Source organism: Lissotriton helveticus, chromosome 3_1, assembly GCF_964261635.1.
Source record: "Lissotriton helveticus chromosome 3_1, aLisHel1.1, whole genome shotgun sequence".
Classification (NCBI taxonomy): domain Eukaryota; kingdom Metazoa; phylum Chordata; class Amphibia; order Caudata; family Salamandridae; genus Lissotriton; species Lissotriton helveticus.
This window is the reverse complement of record NC_136061.1, coordinates 1,969,132,551-1,969,159,398: the sequence shown is the minus strand read 5'-3', so window position 1 is coordinate 1,969,159,398 and position 26,848 is coordinate 1,969,132,551. Positions and strand designations below refer to the sequence as shown.

General features: G+C 48.6%; 1 protein-coding gene across 2 annotated transcripts in view; it reads left to right on the top strand.

Moving 5' to 3' along the window:
• Positions 1-26,848, top strand: part of CLPX (caseinolytic mitochondrial matrix peptidase chaperone subunit X) — a 480,932-nt gene that overhangs the window by 101,068 nt on the left and 353,016 nt on the right. For both annotated transcript variants that reach the window (XM_078683091.1, XM_078683090.1), the window contains exon 4: positions 6,500-6,654. In XM_078683091.1, coding sequence (XP_078539217.1) covers positions 6,500-6,654 — 155 coding nt within the window. The remainder of the gene's footprint in view (positions 1-6,499; positions 6,655-26,848) is intronic.

Sequence of the window (26,848 nt, the reverse complement as noted above, 5' to 3'; positions counted from 1 at the left end):
ATTTAATGTCTACTTGTCCGTCGGACGAAGGAGACAATAAATCTTCTTGCCCGTCACAAAAAACAACATGGCTCGGGCGTCGGGCGATAGGATTCCCCCACCCCTGGCGCTGCAGCCAACGCCATCCATGCACATCATCAGCAAACAACCAGCCAAGCAACAGTCCATGCACATCCATGTACATTGCCAGCCAAGCGCCACCCGCGCACATTGCCAGCCAAGCGCCACCCGCGCACACTGCCAGCCAAGCGCCACCCGCGCACACTGCCGGCCAAGCACCACCCGCGCACACTGCCGGCCAAGCACCACCCGCGCACACTGCCGGCCAAGCGCCACCCGCGCACACTGCCAGCCATGTGTTGTCCGCGCACACAGCCAGCCAAGCGTCATCCGCGCACACTGCCAGCCAAGCGTCATCCGCGCACACTGCCAGCCAAGCGCCATTTACGCGCACTGCCAGCCAAGCGCCATTTACGCACACTGCCATCCAAGCGCCATTTACGCACACTGCCAGCCAAGCGCCATCCGTGTACACTGCCAGCTAAGCACCTTCAGCGCACACTGCCAGCCAATCGCCTTTTCTGCGCACACTGCCAGCCAAGCGCCTTTTCCGCGCACTGCCAGCCAAGCGCCTTCTGCGCACACTGCCAGCCGAGTGCCATCCGCCCACACTGCCAGCCGAGTGCCGTCCGCACACGTCGCCAGCCGAGCGCCGTCCAGGCACGTCGCCAGCCGAGCGCCTGTCCAGGCACGTCGCCAGCCGAGCGCCTGTCCAGGCACGTCGCCAGCCGAGCGCCTGTCCAGGCACGTCGCCAGCCGAGCGCCTGTCCAGGCACGTTGCTAGCCGAGCGCCTGTCCAGGCACGTCGCCAGCCGAGCGGCTGTCCAGGCACGTTGCTAGCCGAGCGCCTGTCCAGGCACGTCGCCAGCCAAGCGGCTGTCCAGGGACGTCGCCAGCTGAGCTCCTGTATAGGCACGTCGCCAGCCGAGCGGCTGTCCGGGCACAGCGCCAGCCAAGCGGCTTTCCACGCACACCGCCAGCCAAGTGCTAGTCCACACATACTACCAGCCAAGAACAAGCCCATTCATGACCGCAAAATACCAGTATTCACAGCCAGCCAGCCAAACGCCAGTACACGCAGACTGTCAGCTGAACTCCACTTCACACATGCACAGAAACTTTCCCTAGTAGTTGTCTAGTGGTTTTCTGCCCCCCTTGGAGGTAGAAGAGCTTAAAAATATCGCTGATCTGCCCGCAAAGAGGGCGGAAATGGCCAAAATGTGCTCACAAAAAAAGGGGAGCGACGCTTCCCTAAGAAGCCGCTCTGAGTTTACTGTGGGTACATGGCCTGCCGCCATGTCGATTTTAGTGTTGGATATTGGAGAAATTTAGGATTACCATAGTTCACTTCCCATACACACTCCAGCCCTCCTGTAAAGAAACAACGTGTTTCAGGTGTTTAGTTGTGGAAATCAGTAAAATAAACGGAGAGGTTGTAGCTTCTGTTTTTACCTTAAGAAATTTCACTAAATGACAATTATCTTGGCCAAATATTGGGGTTTATTGTTCTAAATAGTTTTTCACATGAGGACGTTTATTTTAGATATATTCTTTCTATTAGTGATAGCCAGTAGAGATATGTGTGATGTGATTAACTTTTTCACGACAGTGACAAGCCTTGCTTCAGAATGTAAAACAACCTTGACTGGAACAAGTGAGGATTGATGGATACTTGCTAAAGTAGCATTTGCAAATTTCAAACTGAAACTATTAAATATTTCTTCTGTTCTCAGATGGTCCAGCAAGATCGAAATTTTATTGTGTTTCTTGAAGTAGGCATAGCAATTAGCCGACCAATTCACATGGTTGATGTTTCCTTTAGTCCAGAGACGCAATTTTAATAGATTTGTATCTTAAATTAACAGTATAGATTTTATTTGAATAGGTTTCGCTTGGGCACTGTACATTTTTTGGTGGCATTTCCAACTCGGAGTGGATGGTTGGAAAACTTTCCTCCGTCCCCTTGTGATAATACCCCGAAGCACTCTTCATTGCACTTTTTAGGTCTCGCCTGTCAATGCGCATGCGCATCGAGCAAGCGAGACTATGGTGGCTTATCCACTCTTTATCCAACTTGCAAGGAATCGTGGCGATTCCTTGCAGTGCACGAGAAATTTAAGCTCAATGCGCATGCGCATTGAGCTTAAAAGCGCGTGCACATGCCCCCAGCCGCCTGCCTTGCCTACTCTCCCAGCTGGTGCCGCTCCACCCCCTGCGGCATCAAAGGCTTTCACGGCCGGCCGGCCGGCCATGCTTTCAGTTTCACGACCGGCCGGCCGTGTGAAGTACATTTCAAAGCCCGCTCTCCCTGCTTCGCCCCCTGCTCCGGCTGAGACGCATTTCTCCTCCCTCCTCCCCCCTCCTGGGTCAGGTTACCCTGCTTTCTCTAGTAAACCTCTAGTAACTTAAAGCAGTCACGTTCAAGTTTTTAAATTGAAACCCTAGCTAGCTCTCATTGCCAGAATTGGTATATACTTTATTAACATAATTGCCAATTTGGCAGTCAACAAATGCCTTGATTTTAAGGCTTTTATATTGTCAACGCTAATATAAGAATATGTTGCTGTTTGCAAAACGTATTTCACAGGGAAAAGAGCATAAAAAGGCCCCTGCTTACAGGACATTATGTCGAGTGCTCTGTGTGCTCGCCATTCTGTATCAAAGTGCCGAGATAACATCTGATTCTAAAGGTTCTTGCTCACAGTATTACTCCAGCAAGAGCTTGATCAGCTTTACACTGGACTCTTTGCATCTGTATGTTCACCAGAATATGCTAAAATTCAGTCATACTGATATTGTTGTCTGTTGAAACGTACCATAATATTACCCGCAATGCTTTTTTAGTTCTTGACGGGCTATGCACTGCAAATTTATTTTGCTTCCCTCCATCTTGTTACATCTGTATGTGCTCTAGAAGCACAGCATGCAGGGAGTTGTTGAGCCCTGAATGCATCACGCATAAAACCTGTGTTCCAACAAAAATAACAGCAATAGATTTTGTCCTAAAACCAGTGTATTTTTATGACTTGTTTATCCTTATCCTAAATCTAATAGCAGTGTCACCCAGTTTTGATTTTGAAAGAAGTCTAACTTTCCTTTTGTGCACCCACATATGATCTTTAGTCTTTCATGTTTCCCTTATTGAAGGGTGGGTGCAGTGCGTTTTTCAGTCTCTAATAAGGCCCCTCTTATAACTTCATAAATGTACGCATCTTTGTTTCGAAAAGTTGATTGATCAACCGCGAAGTTAAGCATGCTAACCTATATTCTGATATATAGAACAGTAAAATAATGTATTTATCTTAACGTTTTCCATTTGAGTTGTAGTTGCCAACCCAATCTTACACTGTTCTCCAGTCGATGATACACAAAGCAGTGCATCCATGCTACATTTTTTCACTTTCCTTATTTGCTTTCTGTAGAGGGTCATCAAGCATTTCACTTGACCACTTTTCCTCTCCTTCGAGATTTCTTTAGATCAAAATTAGTAGTAGTACTCATTGCCTTTAGGATTTCATACAAATAACAAACAAGTATTTTCCACCAAGACAACTCTCTCCCTATCGTCCTCCAATCCCACCCCTCATCCACGCACCTTTATAACTTTCTATTCTGATTAATGTTCCTCATATCACAGAAGGGGACTGCAGGATCTACTGTCACCTAAATGTAAATGCTTGTTGACAGATATGTTGCAACACTTGTGCTGTGGTACATATGTAGAGATACTTATCAATAACGCTCACACCCCCTAACCCTCACCCCCTAACCCTCACCCCCTAACCCTCACCCCCTCACTCTCACCCCACACCCTCACCCCCTCACCCCTCACCCTCACCCCTCACCCCCTCACCCTCACCCCCTCACCCTCCACCCTCACTCACCCTCAACCCCTCACCCTCAACCCTTCGCCCTCAACTTCTCACTCACCCTCACTCACCCTCACTCACCCTCAACATCTCAGCCTCACCCTCACTCTCACTCACCCTCACCCTCACTCACCCTCAACTCCTCACCCTCACCCACACTCACCCTCCCTCAACCCCTCACCCCCACTCACCCTCAACCCCTCACCCTCACCCTCAAACCTTCACCCTCAACCCCTCACTCACCCTCACTCTCACTCACCCTCACTCAGCCTCAACTACTCTCACTCACCCTCAACCCCTCACCCTAAATCACCCTCACACTCACTCACCCTCAACACCTCACTCACCCTCACCCTCACTCACCCTCAACACCTCACCCTCAACCTCACCCTCCCTCACCCTCACTCACCCTCACCCTCACTCACCCTCACCCTCACTCACCCTCACCCTCACTCACCCTCACCCTCACTCTCTCACCCTCAACCCCTCACCCTCACTCACCCTCACTCACCCTCACTCACCCTCACTCACCCTCACTCACCCTCACTCACCCTCACTCTCACTCACCCTCAACCCCTCACCCTCCCTCACTCACCCTCAACCCCTCACCCTCACTCACCCTCAACCCCTCACCCTCACTCACCCTCACCCACCCTCACCCACCCTCAACCTCACACAGTGCAATAGGTCTCAGACCATTTCAGTTACAGCTTTAAGAAATGTTTATGGCTTTTTTTATTTGTAATTCTTTAGCATTGGCTACAGGAAACAAAAATGCTAAACATTTACAAAAAAACCCCATAAACAATTCTAAAAGCACTAACTCTAATGGTGCGAGACCTATTGCATTTCCAATGCTTGTTACTTTTCTGAGCACTTTATAAAACCCCTAAGAACAACGTTGTTGCTCCCCTTCTTGAGATTACATAGCCCTTCCTCCTATCAAAAAGGCTTTAGATTTGTAAATTCCCTTGAATCCTTTGAAATCTGTTATGCCATCGTTAACTTTATAAGAAGGGCACTTTCTATTAAGAAGCGTTATAATCTAGTGCTGTTCCTTGAACACTGAGGAAATCATTCTTACCAATGTAATTTTTGAATTATGCATGACATTTCTCCGATAACATCTTGCTCTGATGCACATTGCACTTTTATTCAACGGTTTCCGTCCTTTTTTATAACATCTTAAACTCAATTACTGCCCCTTCTGAGACTGAATAACTTGTTAACATGAAAACAATATCAGGTTGATATACTCCTTGAGTCCCTTGAAAGTTGTCAAGCTATTGTGAGCATTAAAACAAGCACTTGCAATGCAATAGGACTTGCATTTATTCGAGACCTATTGCATTGCAAACGGGAGTGCGGGCGGGCGAGAAGGCACAGGCTGCGGGAGGGAGAGGCACAAGAAGAAAATAGTGCTCACAGTATAACTAAAACATACTGTGCAACACTCGAAGTGAAGGGGCCAGTAGCCATGGAAGGATACAAATGACAACATGCCCGTCATAAGGAGGGACTAACAAGCCTAAAACCAATCGGTAGGCAGCATTTAAGAACTAAGCCAATGAAAGAGATGGGCAGAGAGTGGGTGGAGCTTCCACAGAGCTTCCACTCAATACTGCATGCCTCGCAAAGCAAGAAGTGCATGCGCGCTGCCGCTATAGGCTCGACCTAAAAGGGGCGCTCTCCACTAGTATAAGATATGCTTAACTATTGTTTATGGGATGACAATGAAGCTGTTGAATCAGTATTGTATTTTCTTATGTATGATGCATGAAACTTTGTGCTTTGCTGTGTGCATGTGAATGAAGTGTTATGCCTGACTGACATGGTTGATGTGTGGAATTGAATGTGAAAGTTAGATGTAGTGTAACATCCCGACTTTTACCGCACCAAAAGTTGATAGAAATTGTTTCCTTCCAGTTTATCCAACAACAGTAGATTAAATGTGTTTTTGTAGGTGTGATGAGAAGGAATTATGTTTTTTGTTGGGTGAGCATTAGGAATTTGCCTGACATACAGGTCTGGATTTATTTAAGCACACCTTTAAATGTACATTCTGTGTCATAAAAAAAGAGCGTGAATTAAAGGAACATCTGGCAGTTTGAAAAATTTCTGAGACGTGGAGAGGAAAGATGGCAGTCGCTCTGTTGATGGGGTCTCTGATATATTGTAACATTTTACATTTTTATTAAGAGAGGAAAGAAAATGTTGCCTTTGGATATGAGGGTTTATTTTAAATAAATGATCTCTGTTGAAAACGTTCTTACATCCTTCACTTAGATGGCACTTTGAAGTGTTAAAGAAGTTAGTTAAAATTACGATGATAGTGATTTGGTGTTAAGTTGCATCATTTTCCAATCTTCTCACCTATGACTCTCTAGTTTCAGATTAATATTTCTACCTATTTAAATCTATAGCACCTCCTCTGATTTCTCCGAACTGTTGGTATCTCGCATATTTAATATTTTTTAAGGAATACCTTTTTTTGGCTTTCCTAACTTGAATTCACCTAAGACAGCATTGCCTAAACATCATTATTAAAATCCAAATTATTTTTGTTTCAGCCTCCACCCGCTTCGTGAAGTGTGAAAAATGTCATCATTTTTTTGTTGTGCTGTCAGAATCTGACTCTAAAAAGAGTATTCATAAAGAGCCTGAAACAGCAGCAGAAGCTGTAAAACTGGCATTCCAGCAAAAACCGCCGCCACCCCCTAAAAAGGTGAGCATGCGACAAGAATGAGTGTGATTCCAGTATAGCCACTTTGGTAATTGTATCATAAATTTCTGTACATTTTGCAGATGGTGTCATAGACACTGAAATAGTTCTGAATTGAACCGAACATGCAGGCTGTGACTTAACAATTTCAGTATGTTTTTGCATTTCGAAATTTCAGTGGGGCTACATATACTGTTTGGCGGAGAGTGAGATCTCGTTGGGAAATTGTCACTATTTGTAAGTAAAGGCAGGCAGGGAGAAAATTGCAAATTTTACTCACCTGCATGAAAATATTGTGACCAAGCATATCACACACAAAGAGACCAACTAATTATCCCCTTCGGGGCTGATGACGAGCTCAGCTCGTCATGAGCGTAACCTGCCGTGCGCTGATCATGTAACGCGGTAATTTCAAAATTGCCTCGTACAGCGGGAAAAGCCGCCGCATTGATGCGGTTAAAAACTAGCACTGTTGTATTCCTTCTTAAGAAATGTTCTTTATAGTTGCATGTGGCCTGTTTACCTTGGAACTACAAGTTGCACGCACTATAATGATAACTGGTTATGGTTTGAACACTCACATTGACTCTCTGAGCAGTGTAGATAATGGCCTTTGTTTCTGTAAAAATGTTTAAAGTAACTATCCTGGAGATGAATGTTGACTTTCTCAGCCAGGGAGCCAAACATTTGTGCTCCTTGAGGTCAGCACAAGTTCTAGCGTCCTGCCAGGTCTTGCCTACTTGTTCATTCTGGACGTATTGATAATGTCAGTTACCATTTATGATGTGTTGGTGACTAGGTGTGGCACTGATTTAATGGAACATGGATTTGTGGTGCTGGCAGCGTAAGGGCTATTTTATAAATGACATACTTGTTTTAATGTGCACTGTTTGGATCTTATAATTTATTGCTGTTTCTCCCTAGTTCATATTGTATTTTCACTTAGCACTGCAAATGTTTGTTTTTGCAGTGGGTAGTTTTGTTGTCTTTTTACTGCTTCAGTAAGTGCACAGTTTCAGTGGTACATTTCTGCTGCTGACGCTGTGACTACATCAGCTATGTGGAAGGCGTAGCCAGTTAATTCCTGTTGATCTACATTTCAGGATATGACATCTCACTCTGTTGATTGGCAAGGATACAAGGCCGGCATTTATTTCTTAAAACATACCTCTTTCTGAAGCAGTTGAAGCTAGGTTTTCTGATGTAGAGTGATTAGCAGAGCCCACTAGTTCTGATTACAAGCGTGAGGAGACCTCGTTCTACAAAACCTGAACAACTAGGTCCAAGTTCTCATTTTCTCCCCGTTCCCCTGGTCCCCACGTACTCCCAGTTCTGAACCAGAAGGTAAAAGTCTGTTTGATGTAAACAGCATTGAAGTTTCACAAGTATTTAAATAAAACTACATGTTCGAGGCATATGTGCTGTAGATACACATGCTTTGATAAGTCCACCTTCTAGTGTTGGGCTCGGATGATTACAAATAGTTTTTCTTCCAAGAAGTTTTCTTCAAGCCACGAGGCTATGCGACTCCTCCTCTTGGTAATATTGTGCGTGGTCCAGCAACGCCTTCTTCAGATAGTTTTTTTTCCGCCTCCGGGTTTGAATGTAGTATCTCACTCTCCGTTCGAGACTCCCACCGGCTCACTGTAGTCCCTTAATATCTTTTGATCGGTATACTATGGAGCCCCATATGCCTTTTCCTTAGTGGGACTTCGGTTTGCTTCCTCGACCCTCGCCTTGTTGGGCAAAACTTCTCAGTTTCCAACACTCTCTGAGAATGACGGGCTAATGACACACTCCGTTCCTGTCCGAAGTGTCACTCCAGATATCCTCAAACCAAACCAACATCCCGTTTGTAACTCATGCCTCTCGCCGAAGCTTCGAGAAGACACCTGTTAGGCCTGCAAATGCTTTCTGTCCAGGAAGACTCTTCGGGACTGATGTGCGAGAAGACAGGAAATGCAGCGCAAACAAGTGGGTGATGCCCCGGACATCTTCTGTCGACAAGATGAGGAGGAAGAAGATTCAAAGTCTTACTCGACCATTCTTCATCCAGTGCAGCAGCAACATACAGTGAGTACTCTACTCCTGACCCTAAACCCAAACCATCGGTTTCCACCGAAAAACCTGCTCACGCGCCATCACTGCAGACAAGCCATGGCGCACACCGAAAACATGACTTGGAAATCACACACTCTGGTCCAGCTCCTAAAGTTCAGCCTACAGCAGGGGCCTCCACCTCCTTTCCATCCAAGCTGCAACACCTTGATATCATGTCTTTGCCTTGTGAAAAAGACGTTTCAGAACTGAATATTCCCTCGCCGAAAGCAAATCTTCCACTACCAAAATGCTTGGTTTTCCGGTCCGAAATCTCCTCCAGTGCCAATTCACGAGCATTTCATCAAAAGCCTGATCTGAAACAAAAAAGATTGAAAATTCAGCCTGGAACTAAGAAGAAATGAGACAACAACCAAAACACACTTCTAAAAAACCGTTGAGTTTTGAAGAGGCATTGAACATTTCTGTTCAACCTGTGAAGAAGAGAAAGCATACTGCAACTAGTCCAATTCACATTCCTATTCCCACTTCACCAATACCACAAATGCCTCCTCCACCACCTACTCCACTATCTTAGTCACCAGATTAGTCCGAGCAGGTAACATATCCCCTCTATCTATACATACAGAATACCAGGATTTCCCAGATACACAACCAGGGGTTCCTTGGTATGATTACAATATTGAGCATCACGCAGACGCTGACAGTGATTTATGTCTCTCTCCTATCACCACCTGATGATGCCTGTGCTTATCAGGACCACGTGCAGCTGCATTCCATCAAGTACCTCTATATAAAGACCCAATAGAGGAGTATTTTCTGTTTGAAACTTTGTGTAATGCACAGAGAGGGGCACAATACTTACCATTACTTAAAGGTATCATTCGGACAATTATTTTAAAGATCCAGTCAAAGCAAGTATAATTATTCCACAGATTGACAAAAAGTACAGCACTATCGGACCCCATTTTTTTAAATTAAAGGTCAACTAACCACAGCCTCTTTAGTGGTGTCAAACGCACGGAAAAGACCTAACTCCCAAACAGCAGGAGATGCACCACCTCCAGAAAAATAGTTCAAGCTCATAGATGCCCGTGGTAAAAGAGCTAATCATTGGCGTATAGCCAATAGCCAGGCTTTGTTAGCGAGGTATGATGAGGCCCACTGGGACAAAATGGAGAGGCCGCTCCAAAACCTCACAGAGGAGCATAGAAACTACGCCTCTGCACTACGCCTCTGCACTACGCCTCTGCACTACGCCTCTGCACTACGCCTCTGCACTACGCCTCTGCACTACGCCTCTGCACTACGCCTCTGCACTACGCCTCTGCACTACGCCTCTGCACTACGCCTCTGCACTACGCCTCTGCACTACGCCTCTGCACTACGCCTCTGCACTACGCCTCTGCACTACGCCTCTGCACTACGCCTCTGCACTACGCCTCTGCACTACGCCTCTGCACTACGCCTCTGCACTACGCCTCTGCACTACGCCTCTGCACTACGCCTCTGCACTACGCCTCTGCACTACGCCTCTGCACTACGCCTCTGCACTACGCCTCTGCACTACGCCTCTGCACTACGCCTCTGCACTACGCCTCTGCACTACGCCTCTGCACTACGCCTCTGCACTACGCCTCTGCACTACGCCTCTGCACTACGCCTCTGCACTACGCCTCTGCACTACGCCTCTGCACTACGCCTCTGCACTACGCCTCTGCACTACGCCTCTGCACTATGCCTCTGCACTACGCACTACGCCTCTGCACTACGCCTCTGCACTACGCACTACGCCTCTGCACTACGCCTCTGCACTACGCACTACCACTCTGCGCCTCTGCACTACGCACTACCACTCTGCACTACGCCTCTGCACTACACACTACCACTCTGCACTACGCCTCTGCACTACGCACTACGCCTCTGCACTACGCCTCTGCACTACGCACTACCACTCTGCACTGTGCCTCTGCACTACGCACTACCACTCTGCACTACGCCTCTGCACTCTGCCCTATGCCTCTGCACTACGCACTACCTCTCTGCACTACGCCTCTGCACTACGCACTACGCCTCTGCACTACGCACTACGCCTCTGCACTACGCACTATGCCTCTGCACTACGCACTATGCCTCTGCACTACGCACTATGCCTCTGCACTACGCACTATGCCTCTGCACTACGCACTATGCCTCTGCACTACGCACTACGCCTCTGCACTACGCACTACCCCTCTGCACTACGCCTCTGCACTCTGCACTACGCCTCTGCACTCTGCACTACGCCTCTGCACTACGCCTCTGCACTACGCCTCTGCACTACGCCTCTGCACTACGCCTCTGCACTACGCCTCTGCACTACGCCTCTGCACTACGCCTCTGCACTACGCCTCTGCACTACGCCTCTGCACTACGCCTCTGCACTACGCCTCTGCACTACGCCTCTGCACTACGCCTCTGCACTACGCCTCTGCACTACGCCTCTGCACTACGCCTCTGCACTACGCCTCTGCACTACGCCTCTGCACTACGCCTCTGCACTACGCCTCTGCACTACGCCTCTGCACTACGCCTCTGCACTACGCCTCTGCACTACGCCTCTGCACTACGCCTCTGCACTACGCCTCTGCACTACGCCTCTGCACTCTGCACTACGCCTCTGCACTCTGCACTACGCCTCTGCACTCTGCACTACGCCTCTGCACTCTGCACTACGCCTCTGCACTCTGCACTACGCCTCTGCACTCTGCACTACGCCTCTGCACTCTGCACTACGCCTCTGCACTATGCCTCTGCACTATGCCTCTGCACTATGCCTCTGCACTATGCCTCTGCACTATGCCTCTGCACTATGCCTCTGCACTATGCCTCTGCACTATGCCTCTGCACTGTGCCTCTGCACTACGCACTACCACTCTGCACTACCACTACGCACTACGCCTCTGCACTACGCACTACCACTCTGCACTACCACTACGCACTACGCCTCTGCACTACGCACTACCACTCTGCACTACGCCTCTGCACTACGCACTACCACTCTGCACTACGCCTGTGCACTACGCACTACCACTCTGCACTACGCACTACGCCTCTGCACTACGCACTACCACTCTGCACTACGCCTCTGCACTACGCACTACGCCTCTGCACTACGCACTACGCCTCTGCACTACGCACTACGCCTCTGCACTACGCCTCTGCACTACGCACTACCACTCTGCACTACGCACTACCACTCTGCACTACGCACTACGCCTCTGCACTACGCACTACGCCTCTGCACTACGCACTACGCCTCTGCACTACGCACTACGCCTCTGCACTACGCACTACGCCTCTGCACTACGCACTACGCCTCTGCACTACGCACTACCACTCTGCACTACGCCTCTGCACTACGCCTCTGCACTACGCACTACGCCTCTGCACTACGCACTACGCCTCTGCACTACGCACTACCACTCTGCACTACGCACTACCATTCTGCACTACGCCTCTGCACTGCGCACTACCACTCTGCACTACGCCTCTGCACTACGCACTACCACTCTGCACTACGCACTACCACTCTGCACTACGCACTATGCCTCTGCACTACGCCTCTGCACTACGCACTACCACTCTGCACTACGCCTCTGCACTACGCACTACCACTCTGCACTACGCCTCTGCACTACGCACTACACCTCTGCACTACACCTCTGCACTACGCACTACCACTCTGCACTACGCACTACCACTCTGCACTACGCACTACCACTCTGCACTACGCACTACCACTCTGCACTACGCACTACCACTCTGCACTACGCACTACCACTCTGCACTACGCACTACCACTCTGCACTACGCACTACGCCTCTGCACTATGCACTACGCCTCTGCACTACGCAGTACCACTCTGCACTACGCCTCTGCACTACGCCTCTGCACTACGCCTCTGCACTACCACTCTGCACTACCACTCTGCACTACGCACTACGCCTCTGCACTACGCACTACGCCTCTGCACTACGCACTACCACTCTGCACTACCACTCTGCACTACGCCTCTGCACTACCACTCTGCACTACGCCTCTGCACTACGCCTCTGCACTACGCCTCTGCACTCTGCACTATGCCTCTGCACTACGCACTACCACTCTGCACTACCACTCTGCACTACGCCTCTGCACTACGCCTCTGCACTACGCACTACCACTCTGCACTACGCCTCTGCACCACGTGCAACTACAAACACACAAAACAGACCGCCAAATGAATGGACTTTCGTGCGCGAAAGGTAAATGTTAAGCGCGCATGATACATGCAATGCAATGGTGAACGCGCTCGCACCATCTGGATTGCATTACACGGGCACTCTGACAGCTCCTAATTAAGATTAATAAGTCTGCCGTGCGCGAAACCGCCGAAAATATGCCAAATCGGGCACGCGTAAATTACATATAGCCTATCACGTCAACGCTACTAAATAGACAGCACAGCGAAGACGAATCACTAGGCAGATGCCATAAAAAACTAAGGAATGTGCCAGCCGGACCCCTTTCTGAATTCTTTTATTTTTTTGAACGCATAAGAGCTCGGACGCTCCGCCCCCCACTTCGTGGAGGCGTAGGCCCGAGCCCTAAAAAAAAAAGTTGATTTGGATCACTCCTGCTGGTCAAATTCCCACTCTATTTCTCTTCTACCGGTCTTAGCCAAAATTGTGGGAAAGCATGTCAACTCACAATTTTCCACTTTCATTGAGACCCACCGACTGCTCCAACCTTTCCAGTCTTCCTTTAGGGCAGCTTAAGCACAGAGTGCTCTTCCTGGGGTGAATGAATTTCTTGGACAACATCTGGACTCTGGTGGGTACGGCTGCTGTCCTTCTGCTTGACTTGAGCGCTGCGTTCAATACAGTGACTCACTCTATTCTGATCGACAGACTTGAGGCCTTGGGCATTGAATACCTGGCCTTGGAATGGGTGAGCTCCTTTTTAAAGAATCACACTTTCCAGATTTCTTTGGCTGACGCCAGATCAAAGACTCTAGCCCTGACCTCTGGAGTCCCTCAGGGATCCACTCTGAGCCCCTTGCTCTTTAACAACTACGTTTGCCCTCTAGCGGACGTCATTCATAAATTTGAGTGCACCTTGTTTTCTTACACTGACGACACTCAGATCATCTTCTCGTTGTCTGATGCCCTTCGACAGAACCCATCCATGCTTCATGTAGACCTGATGAATATTTCCTTTCGGATGAATAATGATGCATTAAAACTTAATGGCTGAAAAATTGAGATTCTTGTCTTGGGCAACAATCCGGGTCTCTGGGGACCCAACCACTGGCCAGACTCTCTGGGGCCCAAATCGTCTCCGTCTATGACCGTCAAGAATCTTGGTTTTATCATAGATGACACACTTTCCTTGAAGCCACAAGTCTCTAAAGTCACAGCTATCTGTTTCTCAGTCCTTAAATGGCTAAAAAAGATCCTGTGGTTAATACTTTAGAGGCACAGAGCACAGAGCACTGTCAATCAGGCCCTGGTCACGTCCAGATTGGACTATAGCAATGTGTCATACCTAGGCGCCGGCAAGACGTTGATTAGACGCTTCCATTACATTCAGAATGCTGCTGCCTGGCATGTATTCAGACTACCAAGATATGCCCCTGCCTCCCCTCCGCCCTTAGGAATTTAACTGGCTAAAGATTACAAAATGCGTTGAATTTAAGGCACTTTGCTATATGTTTAAGGCCAAATACGGCCTTGCACCCGCATACATTCAATGATTGGTGACTCCTTATGAGCCTAGGCATTTGTTGAGATTTGCCAGGTATGCTTTGTTCAACACGCCTAGATTCGCTTAACCTGCAGCAACGGACGCTCCATTTTCCAAATCTCGGCCCCAAACTGTAGAATTCTCTCCCTTCCTCCCTTAGGAACCTCAATTCCTTACTGATGTTTTGCAAAAATCTGAAAACTTGTCTCTTGGCTGGCGTTTCACTGTCTGCAACTATCCTACGCTGGGAAACCCCTTGGGGTAGCTGTTCGCATTATAAGTTTGTCAAATAAATAAGATTACATCTTGCAGCTATTGATGCATATCTGTAAAATAGACAACACATATCTGTGTTTCACATTCCAGTTATCAAAGCTTTTATGGAGGGCCTTAAAAGCATCATTCCCCCTAGACTTCCACCCGCGCCAGCTTGGAACTTGAACTTTGTCCAAACAAGATTAATGGGTTCTCTTTTTGAACCATTACATTCTTGTCAATTGCAGTACCTTTCATGGAAACTTGCTGTTTTAATCACAATTACTTCTCTTAGAAGAGTTAGTGAAATTCAGGTGTTATCTCTCGAAGACCCTTTCTAACAACTACATCACGACAGAGTAGTACTTAAAACTAACCCAAAATTCCTACCAAAAGTAGTTTCTAATTTTCATATTAGTCAATCCATTGATTTACCTGTTCTTTTCCTGCAACCAGACACAGTTGCAGAAAAGGCATTACACACTTTATATGTGAAAAGGGCACTAATGTATTACATTGACAAGACTAAATCTTTTAGTAAAACAAAATAATAGTTTTTTGCCATTGTACCCCCTCAATATGGGAAAGGCAATTTCAAAATTAAGCATTTCAAGATGGATAATTAAATGCATATAAAAATGCTTTGCAATAGCTAAACGGCTTTACCCTGTCTCCCCCACCCCCTTAAAGGCCCACTCCACTAGAAAAATTGGAGTGTCCATGGCTTTCTTAGGGAACATTCCTAATGCTGATATTTGTAAAGCAGCAAGATGGTCTACTCCACACACCTACACAAAACATTGTGTGGATGCATTTGCACAACAAGCCAATGTTGGCCAGGCAGTACTTAAGACTTTTTTCAAACAACTGCAACCCCCACAAGTTAACCACTAGCTCGAGGGGAGGGACTGCTTTACAGTCTATGCAAAGCATGTGTATCTACAGCACACATGCCTCGAATGGATTATGTTACTTAACAAAGCATGTGTATCTACAGCACACATGCCTCGAATGGATTATGTTACTTAACCTGTAAGCATCTGTTCTTGGCATGTAGTGTTGTAGATTCACATGTGCCAACCCTCCTCCCCAATAAATCTTGTGTAGGTTGGAGTTCATACACTTTATTTTCATAATAACGCATGGACATCTCGTAGCTTACATAGACATCATTCTTACTTTCTCACCTACCCACGGCAAAACAATCTGAAGATGGTGTCGATGACCATACGCAGTATTACCAAGAGAAGGACTCGCAAAGCCTTGTGACTGGAAGAAAACTTTTTGGAACAAAAACAACTTGTAATCATCCGAGCCCAACACTAGATGGCGGACTTATGCAAAGCATGTACATCTACAGCACTCCTTTCCTAAAATCATCAGCTTGAAAATGAAGCAGAAAAGAGATATAGGACGGGGATGGGGTCGAAAGGTGATGAGGAAAAACAGATGATATGCGAAAATGATAGGCAGGCGCCACGTATGTGAAATTAATTACATTGAAGCCCAGAGTCTTTTACCCACTCATTAAATTAAGATTCGTGGTGAAAGGGAAGCATATAATAAAGGACCATGCCAATCCTTAGCTCTAAGAATTGACAGTAAGGTTTTTAAAATAGCCACATCTGCATCATGGCTGTTGGAAAATAACCAGGACAGTGGTAATGCCTACACATCACGTGGAACTCCACAAAGCTCCCTCCCACAAACTTGGGATGATGCTCGCTAGTCAGGTGGACAAGGGCAAGAGCACTTTTGAAGTCCGCAGAGCGGGCACATATAGCAGTCTGAAGATTTGACTCACTGCATTGGGAGACACAAAGAAAGACTGAAAACTTGACGAGTTAATGAAACCGGGACGTAGTCAATGTAGAGAACACTCCGGAGTCAGTCTGCCACTGTTTGGCAGGACACTCCACACAACAGCCTTAGACCCCACAATGACCTATTGACCTGCTCACTTTCCAAACTTTGTTGCATTAAATTATGGTTGATTAAATCTAATTTTATGAATTAGCCCCACTCGACCACCCCCAGTTTATATACTGGTGGTCCTCATAACTATTGACAAAGCCTCAAGTTTGCTTTTAACCCCTTGCGTGCTGGTGACGGAACCATTCTGTCACGAGCCACCGTGGGGCTGTGCTGGTGACGGAATGGTTCCGTCATGGCCCGGCCTGCGCGGCGCTGATTTTGCGCCTGCACGGCGCGTTCTATTGAGCGGGCGGGGCCGTGACGGAACCATTCCGTCACAAACACAGCCCACCGCGGCTCGTGACGGAGTGGTTCCGTCACGAGCATGGTGGCGCTGCGCGGCCCCCCTTCCGCCGTGGCCAAAGGGTTAATACAGAGGAAAGAAGGGGTAAAAGTACAGACCATGATTTGTGATGTTTCTGATCAGTTTAGATCTAATGGCTTGAAGTACTTAAAACCTTTGGTTTCTTTAATGATAGCAAGTACCTTTTGTGTAAAGAAGAGCAATGCACCTGGACATGTTTACTATATCTATGTACAGTATTCGCACGCAGTACAGAATTCTTGTGATTCATTAATATTTCAGGCTACTACTGCCCCTGGACTTTCAGGGAGAGAATCTGGAACTGGATTACAGAGCTTCTGTGCAGCATCATGAACTTTATTTATAGAGGATTTTGTTGAGCATTTCTTTCTTATCCTCCCATGAATCAAAGCTCTGCTTTGGGCCCTCTTCACTAAAATTGTCTGAATTCTGAGCCTCCCCTCTAACTCTCTAGTCACCCTGTTATTGGATACTCTTCAATAGGGCTTCTTCCACAGATTTTTCCGTCTACGACAGGTTGCCGACTGTTGAATGAATGTCACATGAACTTAGTTAATAGATTTTCAGTCTACATCAGATGCTTGCTTAACCCATGAAATGTGGTGCTTCAGAACATGTAAACAATCTGAGTGCCATTTACTAACTCTTTTGGTCAAAGTGCGATTTATGAGGCTGTCTCGACTACAACACATTTTCCAAAATCTTTCCTTCAGTGTGATTTGTGCATGGGACGTGGCCAAGCCGCGGGCTGGAATGACCGCACAGCAGTGAAGCTCTGGAGCCGACAGCCCTTCTCCTGAGGGTTACAGCATCAATCCTCACTCCAGCTGACCAGCAGTTGGGAGAATCCATACTATTAGCCCCCCAGGACTGCAATGAACTCCTTCGGGCAGCAAATACCTCAGTCGACTGCCGGATCTCGCTGAGGGAGGACACAGCTGAAGCTGCCTCGGAGGCCATGTGGCGCTAGGGGCAGCGGGCAAGCTTGAGGCCGAAGAACTCCATCCTTTGCTGCATTGGTCATTTGCGGTATATTGCTCTCGACCGGGGAGGGGCAGAACCAGCTTACCTCAGAGGCGTTGACCAGGCCTGTGGCTGGGACGGCGGTGTCTCACTGGGCTTTCTCCCTGAACTGCCATCTGCTGCGGTCTCTGGCCTCCACCCGCAACTCTTGTGACCGGCCGCTCACCATCTAACAGCTCGTCCACCACGCTGACATCTGCATAGGCTCGCTGAGGGATACTCCCACATTTACTCAATCTGTGTCTGTATCTGGCTTTCTACCCGCATTGATGGCGATTGGCCATCCACGAGTGGCTGCCAATCGAACATGCCCTGCAATTGAAGACAGCATAACAGGGGCCACTAGGCTACGATTTGGCCAACTTATCTGAGGTGACCACACTGCTCCACCATCGCCCCCCCCTTGTGCTGATGCCTAGGGCCTATTACTGATCATCTTTCTGTCACCTCCCCATCGGACATCAAAGATGACCGCGAGGCAACAGGCATCCCCACCCCCTGAGGGTATGGCATAGTCATGGCAGTACTGTGGGATGGCTTTTGTGCTGTTTGCGCTCGTTTTGACACCCTTTCATCTCAGCTCGACAGCTTGGGGGAACTCCTAGATCTGCACAGCAACTGCATTGACGTCGCAGAGGAACAAGTCTCAGGCTTGGAGGCTAAAACTACTACATTGACCGGTAGATTGGAAAAGCCAGAGTGCCTCTTGAAGGCTGTAGCCATTAAAAATGAAGCACTAGAGGCACGCTCACGCAGGAATAATATACGCATTGTCGGCCTGGCGGAGTCCACCAATTTGGGGCACCCTGAACACTTTGTAGAAACTTTACTGCCTTTGTTGTGGAGAGGGCGCACGTATCGATAGGGCCTTGTCCGCCACTGAGAGCACCATCTCGCCCCAATGTGGCTACCCTTTGAATTCTAGAGACCGCAACACAATAATTCCCTTGGCTTCGGAGATGTCCCCTCCACAGTACAAGGTACCACAATTTTGATTTACCCCCTGGCTTCACACTTGTGGTACAGGAGGCAAGGCAAGCATTTGCTAATGCAAAGCCATTGCTTAGAAACCACAGGCTTAAATATAGTATGTTGTGTCCAACAAGTAGTGACAGATGGTAAACCACGTGTTTTTTTTTTTTACACCTCTGCCAATGTACTTACCTTTTGAAAACCGCTGCGACCCATCAGACCCTCCTCAAATCGTACCACCCTGGATCGTTCTTCTCCGGACCTTAACGTGCCGCCCAGTGCTGGTCTTTTCTTCCCTCTGCTAAATTGTTGTATCTTAGCTGTTTTTCCACACTGTTTTATGTAAAGTTATATTCACATTATAATGTCATCATTACTCTATGGTATGCTTTGTTAGAAATGGGATCCCTGGCTGGCCAGGGCTTGCGCCAAAGTCAGTCAGAGACCACCACTCCTAAGTCAGGGCAAGGGAGTTACACGCCAAGATAACCCCTGCTCACCCTCTAGGTAACGTGGCGCGAGCAGCAAGGCTAAACTTGGAGGCGATGTGAGTTAAGTATTTGCGCACGCACCCCAGCAACAACCCCCAGGCCCACCACAAAGGAAACTCCACACAAGGTTATATGTAAAAATAGCCTTTGTATTACACCAAAACACATTAGATAAAAACACACACTTTACAATGTGCCAACAGGCACGGGCAGAATTTACAGGGGATATGTACAAGGCAAGGCCACCTGGACCACTTGTCAGCAATCAGCACTTAGAACATAACAGAAAATCACTGTAGCACAAAATAGCACACAACCAGTAACTACTGGTAATCAGGTAAGTACCACCTACGCAATCCTAACCACCTTAGGAACAGGTCACGCAGGGATCCAGGACCTCACTAGCACCACCTGTACTAGCAAGAACAACCACCTAAGTATCACAATACAAGTAGGGGCATAGACCTGGGGACAAAACACATGATGCATAAACATACATTCAGCGGTGTAAGAAACAAGGCACATTCAGAGGTGCAGGACACAGGGTGCGCAAAACATACAACACGCAGTACATTTCCTAACACCCAAAAGCAATAGGACATAGATCATAACAGCATCTAAACCACAGTTAGCGCAGGAATCACGATAGCACATGATTTATATCAAAGTCCAGGGTCCAGGTTGCGCCACTGCGCCACGACCTAAACGTAGCAGCTGCCCACAAAGTGCTGGGCAGCTGTAGAAGATGATGAGGGGCATCGTGGGAGCCTCTCTAGGCTCAAGAACAAATATGCCAAAGGTGGAGCCCCTCTGGCTCGAGAACAAAGGTGCTGGGTCTGAGCCTCTCAGGCTCGAAAGAGAAATGCAGACGGTGGAGCCTCTCAGGGCTCGAGAAACAACTGGGCCCATTGGAGCACTCTGGCTCCTAAAATACAATAATGCCCCCGCACTGGTGGAGCCTCTCGGGCTCGGAGTACACATGCCCAAGGAACCTCGTGGGCTCTAAATAAATGGTGCCGGGCGTTTGGAGCCATCTGGGCTCTGGGAACGTGGGAGCGGCCCGCTGCCATTCGGGGCCGCTCAGGAAGGTGACACTACTATGGTGCCGGGGTGATGGGCCCCTGGAAGCAGGTCTGGCCACATTGTTGGAGCGGCCCGCTATCCTGTGGGGCCGCTCGAAGAACAACCAGGGACAGCCCCGAGGCCCCCCTCCTTACCGGGCTCCGGGCGTCCATTCTCTCTGTGTCCCCTCTCCGGGGACAGCGCAGGACTCCGCCTCCGGGGCTCCCCTCACTCCTGGGAGCCCCGCCACGCAACATCCGGCGCCAAGAGGGGGGCATCTTCACCCGGTCCCCCATCTCGGGACCGGGACTTGGCAGGTGGAGCCCTCAAGGCTCCGGGTTCCTCTTCTCCGGCCGGGCGCCCTGGCCAATCAGAGCACAGCGGCGGGCGGGACTTCCTTCAGTAACCCGGAAGTCCCGCCTACAGTCAGGTGCGAGGCCGCCTGACTTCCGGTTTTGGCTGCGGCGGTGATTTCTCGGGGCAATAGCGAGGGGTGGGCACCCTCGAAGTGAAAAATAAACGTAGAAGCGAGGTGGGCACTCTCTTAGGACCCTGATAAGCGGGGTAAGCACCCGCAGCACAAATAACGAAAATGGGGCATAAGGCAGGGTAGCACCTGCGAGGAGCACGAGCAGGACAGAGAGCAGCTCCACGCTGCCAAGCTCAATTAAAGCGCTCCCAGGCGCCAGGGTCTCAAAAAGCAGCAGTAGCAAGTCCTTCAGGGGTCCATCAGCAAGACAGGGGCTGGGCAGGGCCCAGGGGGGGCAAGCCTTCCCCTGGGCCCAAGCAGCAGCACGCCCCTGGTAGATTCAAGTCAGCAACCAGAACAAGAACCTTTTTCAAGAGGTCACAGCCTCTTTTTATACAGACAAATCCTTTGTCTTTGGGCAGGGTGGAGGCAGAACCAGTCGCAGCTGGTCTGTGAGCACTGTTGATGGGCTCAACCACCCTCTCTATTCACTGGCAGGGCTAGGGTCATCAGTCGCACCACAGGGGGTGGAGCCAGCATTGTCTGAGGAAAAGCCCAGCCCCATTCAGGACACAGGTACACCCCTCCCCAGCCATCAGCATGCTAATCTCCACACTCTCCACCGGGCAGACCCATCATGACTCATGGAGCCTGGCATCCCAGCCAGCTCCAGCCAATCACACGCCAGCACCTTCACAGCACATACACAGCCATGTCTAGAAGTGGCACTTCCGCACAAGACACACTCATGCCACATACATCATCTCGCAGCATTCAATCACACGAGTCCGCTCATACCAGACTCGAGTCTGTACACCCCACGCATCAGGAACTACCAGGGACACATGCATTCCCCATGCATTCCTATGGGAGGGCAGGCCTATCTCATCACATGCACTCAGGGAGAGCACGCACTTTACACTGCGCCACAGTGTCAAAGTGCGCAAAGACCAGAAATCACTATAATTCAAGGCAAAAAGTTCAGGGGTGAACCTGCCAGAAGGTCCAAGTCCAACACTTCTTATCCGACTTCTCCCCGCATGTAAACCTCCCGTTCCCCATTACTACACTGCTAGTTATTATACCCAAGGATGGTTCAGTTTCTCAAATGCTGAGACCTTTGTTTGTTGTTTGGGTTCCACTGGGATTCACTAGGTTCCTTATGCCTGGTGTGGGGTGTGTGTTGCGGGGCTCTCAGGCTTTCACTGAGATTGTTATAACTCTGTTTCTATATGTCTTCATTTCCCTTTTCTACAGTAGATTGGATGAGGCTGATTGTTAAATATTCTGTACATCTTGACATGCTTCACAGTAACCTGCTTTACATTGTTGGGGAGAGCTAAAAGATCTGTGGGCCTTAGGCTCCATACCTGGAATGTCCGCTGTGAGAAAGTGAGTTCCTGTTGCAGTACCCCCCCCACTTTTTTGCCTGATACCTGATGCACTTTTCCTAGGTGTGCCCTGGGTCCCTGCCAATCAGGTACCCAGGGCCTGTTTCTTCCCTAAAAATTATACTCAAGCCTAAACCCAATTGGCATCTCTGGCCACATATCAGCCCCTAGTAAATGGTACCCTAGGTACCCAGGGCATTGTGACCAGAGAAGACCCCTAAGGGTTGCAGCACTTATTGTGCCACCGTTAGGGGCCCTTTACCTTGACACCCACACACTGCCTTTGCAGACTGAGTGTCTAGGTGCAGAACTAAACAAAGAGTCGACATGGCACACATTCCTGTGTGCCATGCCCACAACCCCACTGCCCTGGCATACATCAGCCACCCCTCTAGCTGGGTGCCCTATGCCAGTGGTGTGGGCACGATTGCATGAACCCTGTGCCCCTACAGTACCCAGGGCCATTCCTGGGCATTGTAAGTACAGTAATGCCATTAAGAGTATATGGTGCTGGATGGTTGTCATTATGAACTCCACAGCACCATAATGGCTACACTGAACACTGACAAGTTTGATATCAAACTTCTCAGCACATTAAACCCGCACTGAGGCCAGTGTGGGATTTAATGTAAAATGCACTACAGAGGGCATCTTAGAGATGCCCCCTGAAACCTAACCTACAATCCACGTCTGGGCTGAGTGGCTGCAGAGGCTGCCACCCACAGACGTGTTGCTGGACCCCTGGGTCGAGAGCCCCCTGCGCACGTCCTTGGCGAGGTGCTATGTCTCCTCCCCCAAGATGGACAGGGGGAAGCTTCAAAGGCATGCCGCCTCTGAGAGCTTCTCCAGACCATTTGCTGTACCCTGCAACTGCCCCCACCCGTTCTATCCCCACTCGGCGGGAAGACTGGCGGGAAACACTACCTCAGGAAGGGGGGTGTGCCAACCTTTGCCAACTCCACCCCTCAGGTGGAGGAGGCTAGGTGAAGCAAGACCCCGGGCTCCGGCCATCTTGTAGATAAGAGCCCTGCCCAATCCCAGCTAGGCTCCTGCCCCCCTCCCACAGGAGAGGAGCAGGCTAGGGGGTGTACTCACCCCAGGACAGAGGCCCATTGGTCCCTGCCCTTGCCGTACCTGTAACACTAAATTTAGGGGCTCCCTGAACCTTCCTTCCTCAGATCCAGATACCGAAACAAGAAAGAAGAACACGAAACAAGAAGACCTGCCGTGCAGCTGCTAAGAAGAGGAAGACACCAACTGATTTGGCCCCAGCCCTACCGGCCTGTCGACCCTCGAACCTGCTCCTGCTAAACCCCGGCGTCTCCAGTGGTCAGCAACCTCAAAAACCCCAGAGGACCTGACTGCCTTTTGACTCTGACTACCTGGGTCTCCCACGAGCAGTGGTACTGCTCAAAGCAAGTAACAAGCCCTGGCATCAGCCTGGAACCGCAAACCCTGCCAAGCCTGGCCTCTGCTGGAGTGAACCAAGACCCTGAGGACATCCCCCCGGCGATTCTGACTCGGAATCCAGTGCCCAAGGACCCTCCTCGACGACCCCAACGATGCCTGCAGCCCCAGGACAAAGGACCCCTCCGACCGCGACCAGCAGGGGGTAAGATTTCCCGACCTCAAAAGACACCCCGGGGCCCCACAGCCCCCTTTGCCCAGCTCCTGGGTTCCTACCTATCCTTTAAGATCCCAACTTACCCCTCGTAGTGTTGGTAGCTCCTGAAGATCCACCGTCCCCGAGCCTGCAGCCTTTGTTCCCTTTTCAAGATCCTCATTGGATAACATTGAGTGCCCGACGGCTCAAAAGCACCCTGCACCCAGCCGCCCGAGTGCCCCTGGCAGTGCAACCTGTACCCTATTCTACTTCCTCATTTGCCCTGGGCAATTGACCCGGAGCTCAGCTCCCACAGCCGCATGGCCTGCTAGCCAGCAGCCACCAACCGAAGGCCTCCTGCCTCTCATTGGATAACATTGGGCCTAACTACCTCTGCACCCGGCCGCCCCTGTGCCGCTGAGGGTGTACTAACTGTACCTACCTGACCCTGGGAGACCCCTGAGTCTAAGCCCAGAACCTGAACTTCGCCAGTCGAGTACTCACCAGAAAACCGATGACTAATTTTTCTGCCATTGGATAACATTGACTGGTTTGACTCGAAAAATCTTCTAAGTGTGAAGTTTTGAAAATTTAAAATATTCATCTAAACTCACCCAAATCACGAATTTCGAATTACTCACCTGTGATCAGGAGAGAAGCCAGTACTGTACCTTGTAGCCCAGTACTGGACCGTAAAAGTAATCACAACCGTGGTTGCTAGTAATCTAAATTTCTGCCATAGGAAACCATTGACTGTTTTTCTATGCAATTTCTTCTAAGTGTGAAGTTTTGAAAACTGAAAATATTCCTATAAAATCAGCCGAATTCCGAAATACTCACCTGTGAGCAGGGGAGAAGTCAGTACTGTACATTTCAGCCCAATACTGAACCGTAAAAATAATCCGTACCGGGTTTACAAGTAACCTGTATTTTCTCCATAGGAGCCCATTGTCTGCTTTTCTATGAAATTTCTTCTTAGTGTCTACTTTTGAAAACTTGAAATATTCTTTAAAAATCATACGAAATACTGAAACGCAATTACCTACCTGTTTTAAGTTAAGACCCCAGTGCTGGCCACGGGAGACCAGTGCTGGATTACAAAAGTAACGCAATCGTACTTTACCAGCAACCTGAATTTTCTCCCATTGAATAACATTGTCAGATTTACATTGAAAAGTTTGAACTTTTAAAACCGCTTTATATTCATGAAAATTCACTACAGTAACTAAAACGTTTTTGCTAATCTGGTTTCAGCTTAGACCCCAGGACTGAATCTAGGATCTGGTCCTGGGACTACTAAAATAATCTGTATAGTAATCTACTGTACTTACATGTGGGAGCGCCTTGAGACCCTAGCGGGTGAGTAGCGCGCTTTATAAATTTGCCTGATTGATTGATTGATTGATTGATTGATTGAGCTCAATGCTATAGTGTGTTTTAGGACTGTGTTGCTTACTGTCAACACCATATTAATGGTGTGCACAATTAATACGCTAATTAATGAGTACTCATAACGAGAAAAGTATATTTTTATAACTGTTGGTTCTAAAAATAAAACAACTATATCTGTGGATATAAAAACAATTGGCCTGGAGTTCAGTCCTTGAGTGTGTGAAACCTTTTGCTGACTGAGTGTGTACAACAAATGCTTTACACTGTCCTCTGGTACTGCCTTACTGCTCGACCAAGCTACCACTTTGGAGAGTAAGGTCAGTTCTGACTTTAACCTCTGTTATACCTTTGGGGTTTGTGGACACTATACACACTACTACCGTATTGTCCAGTATATATAGAGCCACTTTCTCACATCCGCTGACCGAACAGTCCTCAAAAGGGCAAATTGGTGTTATCATATCTTCAGCGATACAGTATTGAAATTGCATTTCTGCAGGAAACTTACCTTCCCCCCCCCGCAATCCTCTCCTGCATTTACAACATCATGGGGGCCCTACCGATACTTGGTTAATTATAGTTCCTACTCCCTGGTAGTCTGTATACCTTTACAAAAAAGCCTTGCCTTAATGCACCATTTAGCCATTGCAGACAACCAAGGCTGCTTCCTTTTAGTGACGGGGACAATGCTGGGGAGGAGAATTCTCCTCTTAAATATCGACTCCCCAAATAACACGCTGATCTAATTTTCCAAAATATATCTACTCTAGAAGACCGGTTTGATGCCGATGTTATTTTATTTGGAGGCAACTTGAATTTACTGCTTGATGCCACCTTAAATTCCTCAAGCACCAGTCCTGGAGACAAACCACACTTCTTAAGCTTTCTTCAAGATATTGTTCACGCCCTCAGGAGTTTGGCGTCTCCGACACCCTGGCTATACTTTTTACTCTGCTCCACATGCAGTGTGGACATGACCGGACTATTGATTCCTCTCAGTGGACTGTAGCCCCTGGCTGCTGAGCATGCAAGTACTTCCATATGCCCTTTCTGATCACCTGCTGGTTAGATTACTACTAACCCTCACATATGGTGGAGGCTGGGAGCTTTGCTTGTCCTTCCGCACGACAGCCTTGCTAGACTAGGTTTTTCGGACTGAGCTTCATGATGCCATCATTGAGTATTTCAAGACCAACACAGGGTCTGTTAACCAATATGCTACTCTGTGGGATGCCTTTAAGGCATACATCTGTGGAATCTGCATTTCCAAACATGCAGGAGTATTGCGCAATCTCTGCAACAATCTGGCCCAAGTGGAAGCCAACCTCGCAGACATTTATAAGTAGAGCACTCCTCTCCATCATCTTTACACAGTCGCTCTGTCCTTTTGGAGGAATACTGTTATCACACCGAGAG